Here is an 18,305-nt window from a genome sequence, read left to right on the forward strand (position 1 = left end):
GATGATTTTTCTGGTCACCTTTAAATTCAGCGTAACATGAAAAGCAAGCTGTATTGTTTCTGCCTCTTCCCTCAGTACCAGTTGTACAGGCCATCCCTTAGAACTTACCTGGAAGTTCTGCTGAGGACTAATGAAGCAGTTAGTACTGTAGAGATAGATTGTATGCAGGTACAAGTACTACTTCAGTTCTATCTGAAGTAAACACTTGTAGTTAATTAAGCAGACCTAACTTGAAAACTCAGGCTACAAATATGCAAAGTATAAACCTATTTTTACATAAACCACACACTAACTTCTCAGTGGCTATCAATCTCACGTGTTACCCAAGACATACAAAGGTTGGCCCTGTCCTTAATTCATATGCTGCCCAAGGAAAGACTTACAAAAGCCTGGCCTCAACTGTCAGAATACTAAAAACAAAACAAATACCTTGAAAAGATGGCTGTGAGATTAGTAAAGGAAGAGACCCTTTCCAGGCACTAGAATTAAGATATCTCTACAGTAGGACTTAACTGTCAAGGTCAAGCCAAACCTACCTATCATCCACTGGATGGGTCAATATTTGAGTTTTCCTTACACAAGTCTCCCATTTGTGTAGCAACTAAGTTTAACTTTGCTTAAAGGGACATGCTCAATTTAAAGAGAAAGTCACTTCTGTTTAAAATGTTTACTGTTAACACTCAGGTCTTATATACACTGAAAGTTAAGAAGTCTTTCCTTCTATTTTTTCCCAATTTGTTTACATGGGACATTTGTTAGCACTTTACATATAGTCAATTTCAAACTTCATACAGTCAGTTCATTTGTGTACATCTACCCCACATGGCATGTTAGATATAGTTTAATAATCGTGTAATCACACAGTCTTAGTGGTTACACCATTATTTAGTGGTCCCTGGGGCTGGGCCAGCAGCCAGTGCACTCCTGGGTTGGGATGTTAGATATCATGTAAATGAATAGTCATGTAACTGCATGAATTTTTAGCAGTTACACAACTATTCAATAGGCCCCGGGGGTGGGCCTGACAGCCAGTGCACTCCCTGGGAGCCCCAGCCACCCTGTACTGCTGCCTCTCTATCAGGAGCTGGTCCGCGAGGAGATCCAGTTTACAAAACAGCTCCCCGCACAGACTGGCTACCTGTGATACAGGGGCAGCAGTGCAGGGTAGCAGAAGCCAGTCTGCATAGGGATGTGAATGACTAGTCTACATGCTAACCGACTAGTCACTCCCCCACCCTCTTGCTGCCTCTATCAGAAAGAAGTAGCAAGAGATGGGGGGAAGGGAGGGAAGGAAGGAGTGCTTCACAGCGGCAGTGCCACATGGATATGCTGCTTTGAAAAGCTGCATGCAGCTCGGGGTCCCCAGCTGGCCTGGGCTGCACACGGCGTTTCAAAGTGGCAGCACCGCATGAAGTCTGCTGTCTATTGCTTTGAAATGCTGCGTGGAGCCCAGGGTCACCTTGGGCTACTTGAAAGGTGGAGGAGCCCTTAACTAATAATTAGCCAATTAAACTAAATTTCACATCCCTAGTCTGTACGGGGTCGGAGCTCCCCGTGGACAGAGGCTACTCCACAGCAGCCACTGCCGTGGAGCAGCCTCTGCAGGGAGCTGGGATCCCGCATGGATAGGGGGCTGCTGCCGCTGAACAGCCTCTGTCCACGGCAGGCCTAGGCTCACAGAACACAGAGGGATGTGGAGTCTCCCTTTCCCTTTCAGGGGGTATATGTCTACACTACCCTCCTAGTTCGAACTAGGAGGGTAATGTATGCATACCGCACTTGCAAATGAAGCCCGGGATTTGAATTTCACGGGCTTCATTTGCATAAGCGGGGAGTCGCCATTTTTAAATCCCCGCTGCTTCGAACCCCGTGCAGCGCGGCTACACGGGGCTCAAACTAGGTAGTTCGGAATAGGCACCCTAGTCCGAACTACCTAGTTCGAGCCCCGTGTAGCCGCGCTGCACGGGGTTCGAAGCAGCGGGGATTTAAAAATGGCGGCTCCCCGCTTATGCTAATGAAGCCCGGGAAATTCAAATCCCGGGCTTCATTTGCAAGTGCGGTATGCATACATTACCCTCCTAGTTCGAACTAGCGGGGTAGTGTAGACATACCCAGAGGCAGCAGCATGGGGGGGAAAGAGGGAGGCTGCTCCATGAAGCTGGTGCTCCTGGCTGAGCGGCGCCTCCCACCTCCGCTGCCTCTGTGGGAGGCACCAAGGCAGCTCCGTGGAGCCAGCTCCCTGCATGTACTGGCTTTCGCCTGCCCCCCTCACTCTCTACACTGCTGCCTACCAGAGGCAGTGGTGCAGGGGGTGGCTTTTGAGCCAGCTCCTGTCTTCCCCCACCCTTGCTACCTCCGATACAATTATTAATCATTTACACTACTATACGCTAACATTCTGGTCTCCCACAGCATCAGTAGACGAGAGGAACTATTTTAAGAAGAGGAGACTGCAAACTACAGACATTGGTGGTGGGGTGGAACTCCGAGCAGTTGTACCTGAAACTACTTTTAATTCCTTTTTTAAATTATTTTAAAATGGGAATGACAGATTCAGCTCTTCAAACTTAACATTTTATCCTGTAATAAGGTAACATGGGCTATGGCTTTCCTTGTGAGAACTATGCACTCCCTGTCTTTAAACTAAGTTGATACGATTTTCCATCTGAGCCAATCTGGCTTCCTGTATATTCAATTTTGTGAAAGCTTTTTCAGAGGAGGATTTAGTTATCTTTGCTGCCTCAGGCACTCTTATTATCAGATATTTTCATTTTAGAGCTGATAGAATCCTCTTGCTGAAAAGTTTAGATTGAAACACACAGTCTTGGCCTTCCTGCTTTTTCCAGTTGCAGCAGCTTTTTTCTGGAATTAGAACCATAACTCATTCATCTTGAAGGAGAATGTGAACTCAAGTTTTAGGGCAAATTGGTCTCAGGCTTCAGCACTATTCAGGGACAGGTGACTAAAAGTCCCATTTACACTAAAATGCAAGTGTTTTGATCAAGTCAGAGACCAGCCATATAATAAATGGTGCAAATGAAGCACAGATCTTTCAACTCTTTCTTTATTCTGGGAAATATGCATCCTATTGACAATGTAGATATCAATTAGTCTGCACTTGTAATTGGACTTCAAATGAAAGTATCTCCATTTCTCCGACTCAGTCTGAATAGAAATGTGACTGAAGTAGCTCATGTAAGTTTTTATCCACTATATATATTAACAAGCATGAATAATTAAGAGATTTGGGAATATATCTATCCTTTTTAATATTTTGTAGACAGTAAGGTGAACTTTACTTATAGCATCATCTACCCTTGACTAAGTGTTTTACTCAGAAGGGATCCAAGACTACTTCTCAGATGTTTCCCCAAATGCATCTTATTTGTACTCTCATATAGCAGTCTACACCATAGCATCATATAATACATAAAACATGTTTTCTGGATAGTTGGGAATCCCATCTCCTTAGGAAAAAACATGACTGGAAAACTGACCTATGGAGGACAGCAAACTATGCTCTTTCCAGGGGAATGAGAACAACAACAACAGCACTCATCTATGAGGAAAAACCCAACTCAACAGAAATCAAAACAGTTTGCTGTGACCGCATAAGCACACAGGACAGATCCACTGAGGAACAGAACCACCACCATATCCCCAAACACAGAAAAAAGTGTCATCAGAAATTAGACTCCATCTATTTTGACATGTATGAAGAGCCAGAGTTTGCTACTGAAATATGTAGAAAAGGGTGGGGAAAAAACAGTTGCAGTGCAAGTTACAAGAGAAGCTTTGAGGACATTTAAATTAAAAACCACCCAAACAGCTATCACAATTTGTAATCCATGACTAGTTTATCAACTACTTCTGTTGATAAACTGGTCTGCGACTGAAGGGTACAATGTTATAGTTAAAAATTTTCTATTGCACCAGTATCCATCAGCTAAAAAATGACTGCCTCTGGCAGAATACAAATAAAGTCATTGCAAGAGATTGATCCTGTGACAATAATGTGCCATTCTTCTGATCTGACCACAACAGGTACTCATCTCTCAAATAGACACAACAAATGGGAGAGAATTTTCCAAAAATATTAAAGAAGCTTTAAAATATCCCAAAAATTTCAGATTTAATTCAGCGCCAGGCATATCTGGCAGTGAACTTTGTAACATTGTTAATAAAGTAACAAATGCTCATTTGTATTTTTAAAGATTAAATGAGAAGGAATCCACATACACCACCCGAGTCCAGAATCGCACTTTGTTAAAATTTAAATGGTCTGAGTTTTCCAACCCAATGAAATATTAAAGAAATGTCCATTCCACCACATTAAAAAAAATCCAGAAAAAGCTTTAATATACAATACTATAAGGTTAAAAAAAAAAGAAAATGACACAGCTACAAGTAGAAAAATACACTGTAAGACAATTATAGGTTCCTTAAACCATGGAAGATATTATTACAAAATATTTTAGATTAGATCATTTTAATAACTTGTGGCATTTTCAGGAGATGAGAAAAAACAGAATTGAGACCAAACTTGTTTTCTTCAGGTAGAGTGTCCAGGTAGCAAATCCCAAGTTTGGTAGCTTTTAAACCCTCCCCAAAATGGTAGATACCGCTCTGATGCATCAGTTTCTGAAATATTGAGCAAACTGTTAAGAGATTGGCTAGGAAGTCAGCCAGTATCCTTCAAATAGCATACTATAGACAGCCAGCCTTTTGTAGCTAAAGTCTTTGTGGATTCAAGTTGCCCCTAAAACATAGCACAAAGCTCTTTCCATCAATGATGTGATCAAAGGCATGGTGGTAATACGTATTTAAGTAATTCATATTTTTGGTTGCCCTTCTGACGTGCGTTCTCTAAATTGATACCAAGTTATCCAGAGATGGAGATGATGAAAACAGTCACTAAAATTGGTAATTTTCTTGTCTAATAAATATTAAAAAAAATAAATGCGCTTTTCACATGATGGTGCTGGAGTCAGTTAAAACTCCTCTAGGTAATCTATTTTCCTTTTCACATACAGTAACCTCATATACAAAAATGTTATAACCTGACAGTACTGCCACTGACCAGCAGGTGGTGCTGATCTAAAAGGAATTATGGCATCAAACTCCTCTATCCCTCTTATCAGACTTTGAAAAATTACCCCCCCCACACACACACACACACACCCCCCCCCCCCCATTTGGTCTAAGTTTTGAGAGTGTAAATACAGGGTTTCTCCAAAGCTGCTACCACCAGAGTGGGAAACTGCTAGTTTATATAGCACTTGTCCAGATTAGACATAACATGGCAAATCATCTGTGTAAACAAGTTAATGGAAGACTGGTATGTTATAAGAGGACAGATTAATAGCTCATGAGCTTTTAATATTTTAAGAGATGACTACTGTGCTTTTTTCTAACCAATTTAAAAAGGCCCTCTCCAAATTGGCACCTCTTATGATGCTCAGAAATCCATGCAAACCTAAAAGAGCAGCACTGCCATTTCTGAACTCATGGGATTTTTTCTGAAGTTTGTCTTAACTAAAAGTTTTAGATTTGGTGCTTCCATTTGCTTTCTCATTTTTAAAAACTGGGACATACAACATATTTACACTATTTTTCAGAGTTTGCAGTAACAGTTTTACATCTAATCCCCAAAACCATGTTTCCTAGAAAGTAACATTTTTCACACCCATGGGGTCTATATGAATGTAGGTTCTCTTTTGTTCTGTGCATCAGGGGTTGCAAGAGTCTGATTTATTCCAATTGGCACTTATTGTTGAAAACACTCAGTGCGGGGAACTGTTACTAAAGTGTAATCACGGTTCCATCCTCTTCAATGCCTCCTCTGGGGATAACCAAACTATGTCGGGGATCAGTTTTTAAGGAGCTTAGTATTTTGTGGATGTTGCCATTGCTTTCTCGGCCAGAGTCACTGCTGAGAACCAGGTCTCTCTGAAGTCTGTGACTTAGACTGCTGCCATTGATTCGGGAGAGGCTACCAGAGGGGAGGCTGTGCGATCTGGGAACATGCTGTTGGTCCAGGCCACCCTCAATGACAATGTCAGCTTCGTCGTCACTTTCCATCTCATCAGGGTGGAAGTTCTGCAGCACATGGGAGGAAGGCAAACTATGGTGACTAGCTGTGCTATCTGTAGACTGGCCTGAGCTGCCAGACATTCTGCTGCTTCGGATATAATTGTTCCTTTGGTTTGCTGGCTTGACTGTGATAATAAGATTGTGGCTGTTGGCGATCATCATGTCCGTTACTTGGTCAAGAGTTTTCCCAGCCACTTCAATGCCATTAACTTCCAGGACCTCATCATTAACAGCTAGCAAACCTGTGCTCTCTGCTAAGCCACCAGGAACCATCCGAGAGATGAAAATACCAGGTACTTTATCCAGTCCATGAGGAGTTATTCTCATACTAGTCCCATCACGGATGTAAAATCCTAATGGTTTCTCACACCCGTGTCGATAGAGCCTCACTCTTCTGTGTGTTTCAGGAAGGATGTCCACATCAATGATGGAAGACACTGGTCTAAAATCATGAGGCATACTAATATTAATGTGGGGACGCCTGCGAATTTTGTCATTGCGGAGGGTCACTAGAGCCTTCTTTTTCCTGGTTAGCGTGTTGGTCCCAAAGTTACTGTAGTCTACTTCATCTGGAAAAGAAAATATACTGTTACATATCCATGTTATGAGTCATAGGCATGGGGGTTTATCAGCATTTATCTAGTCAGCAAATCTGGTTCAGAGAAGTGTCTCCCCCAATACAGAATGCCAATGAAGTCTACTGCTTACCCAAAAATCTCATTTCATATTTGTTACCATGTCACTCAGTTCACTGAATTACAACTTATACTTCTAATAGCAATCATCTTTTGCGAGATCCATTTTAAATGTTCAGTATCACCATCTCTTTTTGTAACATGAAAATATACACTATTGTAAGTTTAACACACAGTTCTGTACTTTCAGACAGATTTTCAATATTAGGGAATTTTATTTTATGCAGACACCTTAGGTGTGCAAAGACCAGATGTCTATATGCAAAATATCCACACATGCCTACCTCTGAAATCTGAATCTTGGGAGTATTTTATGTCCAGTTTACAGGTTTTGTAAGTTTGTGTTGGTACCTGGGATGAGAATGTTACTCTGTTTTTGTGATAAATGTGTTGTGTGTACATTTTGAAAGTGTTTAAACTTTCTTTGCAAAGTTGTATCCCAAGAATGCATGTGGCTGATTCCAATCAGTAAAGAGATGCATAAAGATGTTTGATTATGGAGTTATATATTCTATGTAAAGAGTTCATGTGACTGAAAAATGGTCTGAGCACCACAGAATAACAGATGTATCAAAATCCTTATCCTAGCACCCAATAAAAATATAGCAGAATATCATATTTTAACATAAAACATGTATCCATTGGAGAGATTTTTTTCATCAGAGGTTCATGAGGGCTAACATTTCTCTGACATACGTACTTAATAAAACTTGATTAATTCTACTGTTGGAAGACAAGCTTCTAAGATGTACATATGGCAAACAGTGAGAGACTAAAAATTTTTTTTTGCAAGTACCACTAAGTTTTCACTCTTTCCCTCCGACAGCACACACAGTTTGGGTGTATCATGTAGTTGATTAGCAGAGTAGTTGATACTACTTCTCGACTTTGTCAAAACCCAAAAATGTTGGAAAAAACCCAAGTTTAGAATCAGATTTTAAAGAAATGCCCAATGCATGATCCCTTCTGATCAGTTTTTCAAAAGGATTATGGTGATTTAGATGATGAATAATTAGAAGATGAAGCCTGACAGGATGATTTTAAATTAAGCTATCCAGCTGTTAAGGAAACTGAAGTTTTTGGTCAGAGAAGCAGCATTTATGGTATTTTCTAGTTGCATAAAAGTACCCTCTTCTTGTCCAAATTCTCTGTTGATCTACATCCCATCCCCACTGGCTACCTTAACACAAAGCAGCCACAAACTAGCTACAGGCCTCTCTCGCTCAAGAATACCTCCTGTGCAAGGGGCACCTCTTGGACACATTTGCAGAATGTAAAGCTTATCCTCACTCTTTTCATTACAGGCTCCTCAAAGCCACACACCAGCTGCTCCCGTTCTGCTACATTACCTTAGTATGTACCATGCCATGGCATCATAACTAATCTAGAGCCAAACATGTCTTTATCCAACCCGTATCTCCATCACTTGTGAGCATTCATGAGCCAGAAAGAACCTAGACTGACTTTAGATCCAGAAAGTTTGCATGGCTGGCCACCTGAAGAGATAATCTACTTGCAGACTGAAGACATTTTAGGTAGACTAGAATTACAAGCATAGACTCTATCAAGCCCTACCTCAAAAGCCAACACTTGCTTCCCCTTTGCTGGTAAAACTGTTATATGCTTAAAAGGAGAGGCGGGTCAATGGAAGAGATTTAAGATCAAAAAATTATTTCTCAGCTGTAACAAAGCACTGTGGTAGTAGCACTATATTTTCTTTAATACAAAAATGAAAGCTTAAAATGACTAACTTGCAGATTTTGGTGAAACTCTGCATTAAATAGCAATGTTTTTATTGATATTCAAAATACACAAAACCCAGTTTAATTTTGAACTTCCCTGTGCAGTGTGAGAGTTGCCCCCCATCATGCTAACTCATTAGAACCAGGTAGAGAATCTGTTTCACTTTATCCATATTGCAATAAAATTACATTAGTCAGATTCTCTAACCAACTACTCACTCCTTCAAAATACTCAAGCAACATAAATGGTGAGAAGTAATGCTTTCCAAAATCACTTTTCAGTTTTAATAGTGCAAGGCAGACTTAGAAAATTCTACTCATCTAATTAGCTAAGAAGAGTCTGATACTGGCATGTAAAGAAATTTAAGGTAAGTAGACAGTGCACCAATTGATTTACATGACAATTTGCGAGACTGCTTTGAGGTAAACACGAATGCCACAATTAAAGAAGAATATATGAAGACATATATAGTTATGATATCCATGCAACCAGCTCCTTTAGTTCCATAACCCCAGGAGGGACAGAGACCTGAATTGGTTTTGCTCTTTTGACCTTATCACGTGCATTCAGCCTACTAATCCATCTTCTGAGATGACTGCCCACATTCCTAACCTCTGAGCAGCTTCATACAGCTACCTTTTTAATTAAAAAAAAAAAACCCCACCACATTAATGTTTTTTCTTTTTCTCCAAGCATGGATCAGACAGAAGTAGGGATTACATTACAAATCTCACAGGCTACTTTCACTGTAGGCCCTCTGACTCTCATAGGGTTTAATGTTTCATGACCAGCGTGCAGTAGAAACTCATCCACACATTGGGATTTCCATTTCTCTGGGAGTGTCAAACAATCGTTTTTAGCCCTGGCCAGTCATGCAATATTAGTTCTTAATATCATACCATTTTCATCTGTAAAACTCAAGTGTAATTTTTGGGAATTAAATGTCACTCCAAAGCCCTAGGTACTAAGGCAGCCACTTGGCTTTGGAGACAGATCAAAATAAGCTACAAATTAGTTTTCTAGTAGAGCTCAAATACAAAATGTGTGATGGGGGATGACATCTTTTATTGGGATACTCTGCTAACTCACCAACAACTATACATGCCACAATTCATATCTGCAAATTTTTCTAAAAATGAAATATTCTTGATTTTTCTGCAGGGAAATAGCTCCACTGAAATTTGACATCCATTCATTCCCATGACAGCAAAATGATGATGATCACACATCACATGCAGGATGTATCAGAAAAACAATGGTGAAGGTAGAAGTGGGGAGAGTACTTATTGGCTAAGTTTGCATACAAGAATTTTCTCTCATCCTGTATGCCCTAGTGTGCACGTCTCTTTCAAAATGTGGTTTATTACTGAAAGTCAGCAATAAACTGTTCAAAACGCAAATTGTCTGTGGCACTGCACTAAATAAGTACACAGTTAACAGGGGTTAGTAATATAGTAGTGAATAAATTCAAGGTTCTTCATCATGAAATGTCAGGAAGTACAGTAACCCAATTTTACTCAACAGAATGGATCATGTTAGTTTACTAATTCTTAATAGGGATGAACCATTACTGTGTTAAAACTTGTTATATTCCACTCCAGGCAAGATGGCAGAATTGTCCATCCCACTTAATCATTCTGATGTGAAATAAAATTGGTCCTTCGGTGGGTCAAAGATTATCATTGTTTCTCCAAACTTCTTTACAATGCCAGGAATTAGGAACACTGCATAGTGATCCTGTATTTCACTGAAAGCTATTACATAAATAAGAAAAAATGGGAACCCTGCATGGAGCCACAGTGCAAGAATTGTAGTATATTAAAAGTGTGACTGATGCTATTCTCAGGTGACAGGAAGAACTAGACTTCTGGGTGTTGAATATGAACACTGAATCGGTGTCTTACTGAAGTATTTTAAAGAGCTTGCTTGAAGCTCTGGCAAGCATAAAATGCAGTGCTATCAGTCTGTAAGTGATGTGTCCAGAATCTGGCAGATCTCATTGCTATCACTGAAACACAGATAACTCAGGTATGAGTTTTAACTATGCTAACAATTTTATTTTGTGTAAATTTTGTGTGTGTCAGAGAGGAAGGCTCTTGAACTGGTCAGTTCTATCCCATCTGCTGTCCAACATATTGCTGAACATACAGAAATATCTTAATTTTTCTGCAGACACCTACTCTTCCGGTTCCTCTTTCCCAAAAGGCATTTACTGTTAATAATGGATTTTTTTTCCCACAAAATGCACTGAGCAGCCAGTTAGACAAACACTCAGAATTTTTGGCTGCATCCTCACTTAAAGAGGTGTTTTTTAGAGCAAGACTTATCTTTTTATTAGTGAAGACACTGCCTCGCACAGCAGTTCCTGTATAGCACCCTTCCTCCAGCACTTGAGATTGCAAGAATTTTGTTTATATTGGTGGAACTACCTCTTCTTGTCCCACAATAGTGAAACCTGATAAGACAGTTTTCCCTCCCAATTCCAGAAACTTTTTTCCAGCACAGCTTAGGTTTTGTCAATAATTTCAAGCTAAAAATACATTCTTAGCAAGGAAAGCACCATCCCAAAATACAGCAAGTGCATAAATACCTGGAACACCCATTAGTTACTCTCATAACAAATTTGTATTCTGCCTCAGGCTAACTGTGTACAGAACATAAATATTTACCTTCCTAATGGCCACTGGGAATGCTACCCTGGGGTCATGTAATCAATTGACCAAAAAAAAGTATCACAGGGGAGATTATTTATATAGCTGTTTATATGGGGGGTGGGGGGAAGAACTGCTTATATCATTCTGCTTTTAGCCAAAAAAGTATTGCATGTTCTTAATTTATACGAAAAAATAAATTATAGACCTTCTGAAGCAACACCAGGAGCACCACTCCCATTGCTTGGACAGCTGCTTTTCATAGGAACGGCCTGCCAGATTGAATACCAAAGCTTAGCCAGATAAGATTATATAAACAAGCTGAATTCCACGAAGTAGTAGACTGTCAGTCTCCTATAGGAACAGTTCATTTTAGACTCTACGTTTTCAGAGTGTGCATGCTCTTGGCTTATTATTTCCTCTGGGAACTGTGGAACATTAGTTGACAGCTCTGGAAAGTACTTCAAAGACAGAATTACTTCCACTAGGGAGAGCAGCACTTCAGGCAGCTTGGGAATGAGGCCAATGACTCATTAATAGCAATGGGTTGCACCTCAATCCAATAGATCTCCATTACTGAATATTAAAATAAGCAGAGGTCCTAGAAGAGTTTGCAGGAGACATCATAATTAACCCTTCAGCCAGCCCTTCTGTATGTGTTTCCACTAGAAACACTATTAATATATTTTACCAGAACATGGTTTATGTAAAACAATCGGCAGTGTTTACTTTAGACACCAAGGCGCTGTTGTATCCTAAACGCTGTAGAATTAAAACAGGAGTACTGACACACAGATTTTGGCAGGAAAAATATCTTCAGCCAAATGAGACCCATTGCGGATAGCATGCAAAAGGATTAAAAGGAAAACAGACATAAGGGCAAAAGCTTAGGTAAGTTCCTGTGACTAGATTAGTGCAGAATGAGTAATGGGAGGAAGGGGAAGAGACTAAGCTAATGTTCAAATGAACCTTTTAATTATGATCCATAAGTTAAACTTTCCCAGTAAACTCCAGAGGAACCTCTCTACATGCCTGTTTTGATGAAGAACTGGTCGTACTTACTGTATTACTAAAAGTAACTTCTCAATTTTTTCCTTTGATAATACCGTGTCATGTGTTCAAAGAAACCAGACAGAATGGGGTTCTGGTTTTCAGATGAAGAAACAACCTAACTGTTTTAGCAGCGTCCCACACAGAGGAGTTTTCAAACAAAGAACAGAACACAAATGCCATCTCATCAAGTTAATAAAACAGAAACAATCACAAGAGAATGTATTGAAATTCTTGTGTTCTTCTTATGCACCCCCAGGCTCAACACATCTTACATTTTACAGGATGAAAATTGAACACTAATGTGTTTTAGTAGCAACAGCATCTGCAAATGCTTCAATACACAAGTTCTACCATATAGAAGGACAACAGAAAGGGGAAACTTTATACTTGAGCAGTATAGTTGGTCGTTCCTGCTGCTGATTCAAGTCATCAGCAATTTCTGTTAACGACAACCTGTCATGGTGATTCAATATTTATTAAAAAAAAGGAATATATTCACCTTTCAAAACATGAAATTGATTCTAACATGTTTGTAGGGTTTATAATCTAAAGAATCACAAGTAGTTAATCGCTCTCTCTTCTGCCCTCTACCCCAACTTCTGTTTATAAGCCCGTGAAACATCCTAGCCTCTGAATGCCCATCATTGTGCTTCTGGCTCCACCAAGCTATCGAAAACAAAACCTAAGTATAGCTTCATTAGTCTCAAGGCTTCTCTTCCTTTTCAGCATCAGCAATGACCATGATATTAATAAAGTTCACAATTTTGGACCTTTTTTTCAAGGCTGCTTGTAAACCCTTCTGACTGGGCTGCCTGCTGTTGGTGCTGCTGGCCACAAGGTGCCACTCTTCTGCTTGCTGAATAACCTTGTTTGCTGCTGTATGCAGGGCCCTGTGGTTCTTCAAAACTTCTGGTTCCTGACTGCCCCTGCACACACCACTCTTCAGGGGCTCTTCAGAGTCTGGGCACAGGTGGATTACCTTCCCTACGCTTGCCCTACGAAGTAGGAGATTTGGGGGGAATACGACCTGTAGAGCCCAATGTCTGCAAAGCACTTCTCCTGTCCAGCAGTTTGGGGCTCCCAAGGCAGGAGGAAGTATTCAAACATCTAATTTTATTTGCTAGCTGGAGAGGCAAATGGTAAGGGATTTAAAAATAAGACAATATTATAATTCAGAAATGTTGCGAGCAAGACATGAGAAGTGATTCCTCCACTATATTCTACACAGATTTGGCCTCAGTTGGAGTATTGTGTCCAGTTCTGGGCACCACATTTCAAGAAAGATGTGGAGAAATTGAAGGTCCAGAAAAGAGCAACAAAAATGATTAAAGGACTAGAAAACATGACCTATGAGGGAAGACAAATACTTTAGCTTGTTTAGTTTAGAAGACTGAGAGGGGTCATGATAACAATTTCAAGTATCTAAAAGGGTGTTAACAAGGGAGAAAATTTGTTCTCCTTGGCCTCTGATGATAGAACTAGAAGCAATGGGTTTAAATCGCAGCAAGGGAAGTTTAGGTTTGACATTAGGAAAAGCTTCCTAACTGTCAGGGTGGTTAAACACTGGAATAAGTTGCCTAGTGAGGTTGTGGAATCTTCATCACTGGAGATATTTAAGAGCAGGTTAGGTAGACATCAGGGATGATCTAGATAGTACTTGGTCCTGCCATGATGGCAGGGGACTGGATGACCTCTTGATTCTATGATAATGCCACTTAATAAATCCACTGTACATCCAAACTTTGAATACAGTGTCCACATCTGGTCACCTAGTCTCAAAAAGAATATATTAGAACTGGAAAAGGTTCAGAGGTGGCAAAGTTGATTATTATATGGAATGATACAAGGAGACAGATTGAGACTATTCAGTTTACAAAAGAGATAACTAAAGGAAGATATTATAGAGGTTTATAAAATGATTGATTTGGAAAAATGTTATTTATCCTTTCCCACAATATCAAATCCTGATGAACTTAACAGGCAACAGGTTTAATACAAACAAGAGAACACAACTCACCGGTGGAACTCATTGCCACAGGATGTTGAGATGGCCAAAACTAACTGCATTAAAAAACCCCCGTAAAACACAACAAGTAGTCTAGAAGCACCTTAAAGACTAACAAAACATGTAGATGGTATCATGAGCTTTCATGGGCACAACCCACTTCCTCAGATGACAGAAGTGTTGGAAGTCCAGATCAAAGACTAAATAAGGGAAGGAGGGAGGGGAGGAGAACGAAAAAAAAAAAGACAGTGTGCAGATAAGCTTCAGAGGGATAGAAAAGTTAGTTCAAAAATGATTGGTTAGTTCATGGAAGCTAGGTCTATCAGTGGTCAAAGTTGCAACCTTATAAGTTGCAGTGATTTTAACCCTCTTACTGCTGGAAGTTGGGTGTGGAAGACTGGATGAATCACTCTGTATTTGCCCTATTCTGTGTACTCCCCCTGAAACTCTGGTATGAGCCTCTGTCAGAGACAGGATACTGAGCAAGATGGCCCCTGGTCTAATCCAGTATGTCAGCTCCTATCCTTCTCTGCTCTTGTAAAACGTTTACTACAGACAGTAAAAACCATTCCCTCTCTATGACCATAAGATGGCCCACATAAGACCATTCTGTCAGACAACTGTAGTTTGCAACCATAGAAGCAGATTTCTTGTTTTTAATAAAAAGCATTATTCCTGCCTGGGAAACCAAAGATTTCAGGAGGTTAGATTTCTCCCTACCACTCCAGATACAGCCTTCATACATTTGTCACTCCATTCACAGTGGGAGCACAGTCAGTGCAACAAGCTGATCACTTTGGGGGAATCCAGTCACCTTGTTAGCAAAAGTAGCCGTTTCCTTACTCAGCAGCACTGAGCTGACACCTGACTGGTACCAGCTATAGGGAAGGAAGTTTTCCAGCTGGCCACAGACCAACAAATTGAATTATGTATTCCTCTGAATGCAGGTAGACCCCTAACATTCAAGTGAAAAAAAATACACTCCACAAAACTGAAGAATTAAAGGGAGAGTAGTCTAGCAGGGCTGTATTGTCATTTTCAAATCAAGATGCAATAAAAAAAATCCGACGTATGATTAAGTGAAATTTATTTTCAGCGTGTAAATAATCAGCATGGAAACTAGGGCTGACCTAGTCCAGACTTGAATTATTCTGTGCCTCCCACTGAGTTTTGATCTGGAACACAAATATACAGTGTCATTTATTCATCCAAGTAATCAACTAATCAATCAACAGATATACGGTTTTATCTCCATCTTGTATATGTCAAGTACTAGATTTCTGTAAGAACCCATCCTTCTGAAGAAAATGAGGGGAGGAAGGGAGGATGGCATTACTATGCTGTGAAGAAAAGCTAAAGGAAGGATCAAACTTCAATAGTTCCTCACAAAACTCCAGTCAAGTTTTTGTGAGATTATATAATTGTTTTGCCCAGTGTTTGAAAAAGCAATATCTATGTGTAACAACAACTCTGAAGTTTGGATGGTAACAACAAGAAGGGTAAACAGGATTAGTAGGTACTACACCAGGCTACTGTTGGAATAGTTGCTATACCTGGCATCATTCTATGATCTCAAAGATAGGCATATTTCTTAACCTGTACTCGAACAGCAAATTTTTACTCCTTGGAGAAGGCTGATCTGGGAGAAAAACAAGACTATAGGATTTATTAATATCAGAAGGATTTTAAAAAAGCAACTGAAAGTTTGCAAGGGGAATGGAAGGGCATTGGATAGCATAGGAGGCAGGAAGAGAAAAAACAGGTAGTTTTGCAGTGGTTTGAAGCATCCTTATGAGAGAGTATTGGATTGAATCAATGCAATTGTTGTGCACACAGCTATATGAAAGTTAGAAGTAAGCCTTTTCCCTTCTTTTAATCTTTTCAACTTTATGCACAGCTGCTAAGTTTCACCTCAGTGAGAGTTGACATTTTAGTGATACTTGCCAGGAGAGTATGTTAATATCAAGCCCAGTCATTCCATCTGCAACATGATCTGAAGTAAATTTTTACATTGTAGGACTGGGCTCCATAGTTTGTTACAAAGGGCTAACCCACAAATAAATGGATGATCAAAGTTAGACTTTAACACTACTGCGAAAGTTCTGTTATTTACTAGTAAAGTTTGTGTAGAAAGCGCATTTTCTAAGAAAGGCTGCTCCAGCAGGTCCGACTCTGAACCCTGGTATCCCAAGATGAAGGTTAAGTCCTCTTTCTGCATGATCTGGGGCAAGTCACTTGGTCTCTCTGTGCCTCAGTTCCCCATCCATAAAATGGGCATAATAGTTCTTCCCTACCTCAAAAAAGTTGTTGTGAGGGTTTAAAGACTGTGAAGTGCTCAGATACTATGGTAGCAGGGTCACAAGTACCTCCCCCCACACACACACACCTCCGAAACAGTATCAAAGAGAGGTTCTAGTAAGCAGTATTTATCTGTTTATCAGAAAGCTGCCAGCCTCCTTGGTGCGTTCCTCAGCTGATTAACACTTTATTCATCATGAGCTAGTTCAGACAGGCAAGATGGCAGCTTCCTGTTCTTTAAGTAGTTACCAATTTAGAGCAACCACTATCTATTATAAATGTGAATGTTTGTATTTAACAAATCACTTAATACTTTTAAAAGATAAATTGCAAATTTCCTTTCAAACATGCAGGATTAAAGCTTCGAAAACCAACTCTCGCCTCTTTTCAGAATGACAAACGTTTTCAAGTGTCTGTAAAAGTCATCTTTAATGCCCCATTTTACATTTTCTTGCTCTTTAAAGAATACCAACACTGATGAACAAAGCCATTTCCAAAAATGTTTTGATCAGTTTTAACTATTGTGCTATGATAGTAACACATCTGAAGGAAAACCCGAACATTTACATTGTTTACTTAGCACTTTTCCTGTTAATGCCATTAGTTGGCAGATTATAACACACACACACACACACACACACACACACACACACACACACACACACACACACTCACTCTACCCCTTATCTCAGAATTAAAAGGTTTCAAATTAAGTGTGGCATAAAACATTAATTACAGCATTCTTCTTTCAAGTCATGACCTTTGAAAGCCTCCCAAACTTTGGCTGAAATTAAATTAGTCACAAGATAAACACTTGTCATAGGTCAGTTTTCTAACCTAATGGGTCTGCACAGCTGTATCTTCTCTTTAATGAGTTCTATGCAGTTGCTGTTCAGGATACTATAGGCTCTCTCAAACAGGCAGGCTAACCGTTCCACCTGCACTGCAAAGTGGCAGAAAGGTTTTGACTCATTAATCAAACAAACAGGAACTCAGTGCAGTGACTTACAGGAGACAAATTCCATAGCCAGTCCCTTGGGCTCCCCAGATGACAGCATTACAAAGGCTGGTGGGAGCGCCCAGAGTCATTCAAGAATAGCTCCTTAGGCAGAACAAGGAGCGGCACTGAGGAGTTCCAAGAGGGAGTCATACCCAGTCATCCTGAGTGAGGAGGATAGTTGGTACGAACTAGTGTTTTTAAACCAGGTGTGTAGAACTTGGGCAAACCAGAAGAGAGGAGGAAAGACTCCTGAAGGCTAAAGGACCGGGGGAGGGAGGGTGCTGGTGGTGGTGTTGGTGGGTGGCCCTGGGGGAGAAAAGGGTACAACAAAGCATTGCTTAGGCAAAGTATAAGGATTGCAGAGAAGTTCCACTGTTGTTCAATGCACCAATTATTTAAACTGCAAAAGAAGCAAAAAAAGAAGCAGTTTAAAAGAACATTAACATTTTTCATTTTTTTTAAAGTGGGTTTAGTGCCACCAAATCCAAGGATAGTTTTCTTTGGGGTCTCCTGAAGAGAATGTGGATTCATCTCCTCATAGGCAGAAATTTCTTTTTTGGGGGAGACAACTTTTGTTTCACACAGCAGAAGAAATCACGTGGTCCTGACCAATTTTACTGGTGGTACTGTACATTTTGAAGCTACTGAAGAACTTGGTTACTTAATAAAAACAACTCTCGTCCTGACTAAATACAGCGGTATACAAATATTTTGCTCTTTTAAGAGCCCAGTTATTCCTTGAGAGGCACAGTCCTGTGATGAAGGCA

General features: G+C 40.1%; 1 protein-coding gene across 1 annotated transcript in view; it reads right to left on the reverse strand.

Annotated features, from left to right (window-relative positions):
• Positions 1–4,337: 4,337 nt before the first annotated feature.
• PARD6G (par-6 family cell polarity regulator gamma) overlaps positions 4,338–18,305 on the reverse strand; it is a 97,909-nt gene continuing 83,941 nt past the window's right edge. The window contains exon 3 of the mRNA XM_006134004.4: positions 4,338–6,662. Coding sequence (XP_006134066.1) covers positions 5,803–6,662 — 860 coding nt within the window. The 3' untranslated portion in view covers positions 4,338–5,802. The remainder of the gene's footprint in view (positions 6,663–18,305) is intronic.

Source organism: Pelodiscus sinensis, chromosome 2, assembly GCF_052426305.1.
Source record: "Pelodiscus sinensis isolate ZL-2025 chromosome 2, ASM5242630v1, whole genome shotgun sequence".
Classification (NCBI taxonomy): domain Eukaryota; kingdom Metazoa; phylum Chordata; order Testudines; family Trionychidae; genus Pelodiscus; species Pelodiscus sinensis.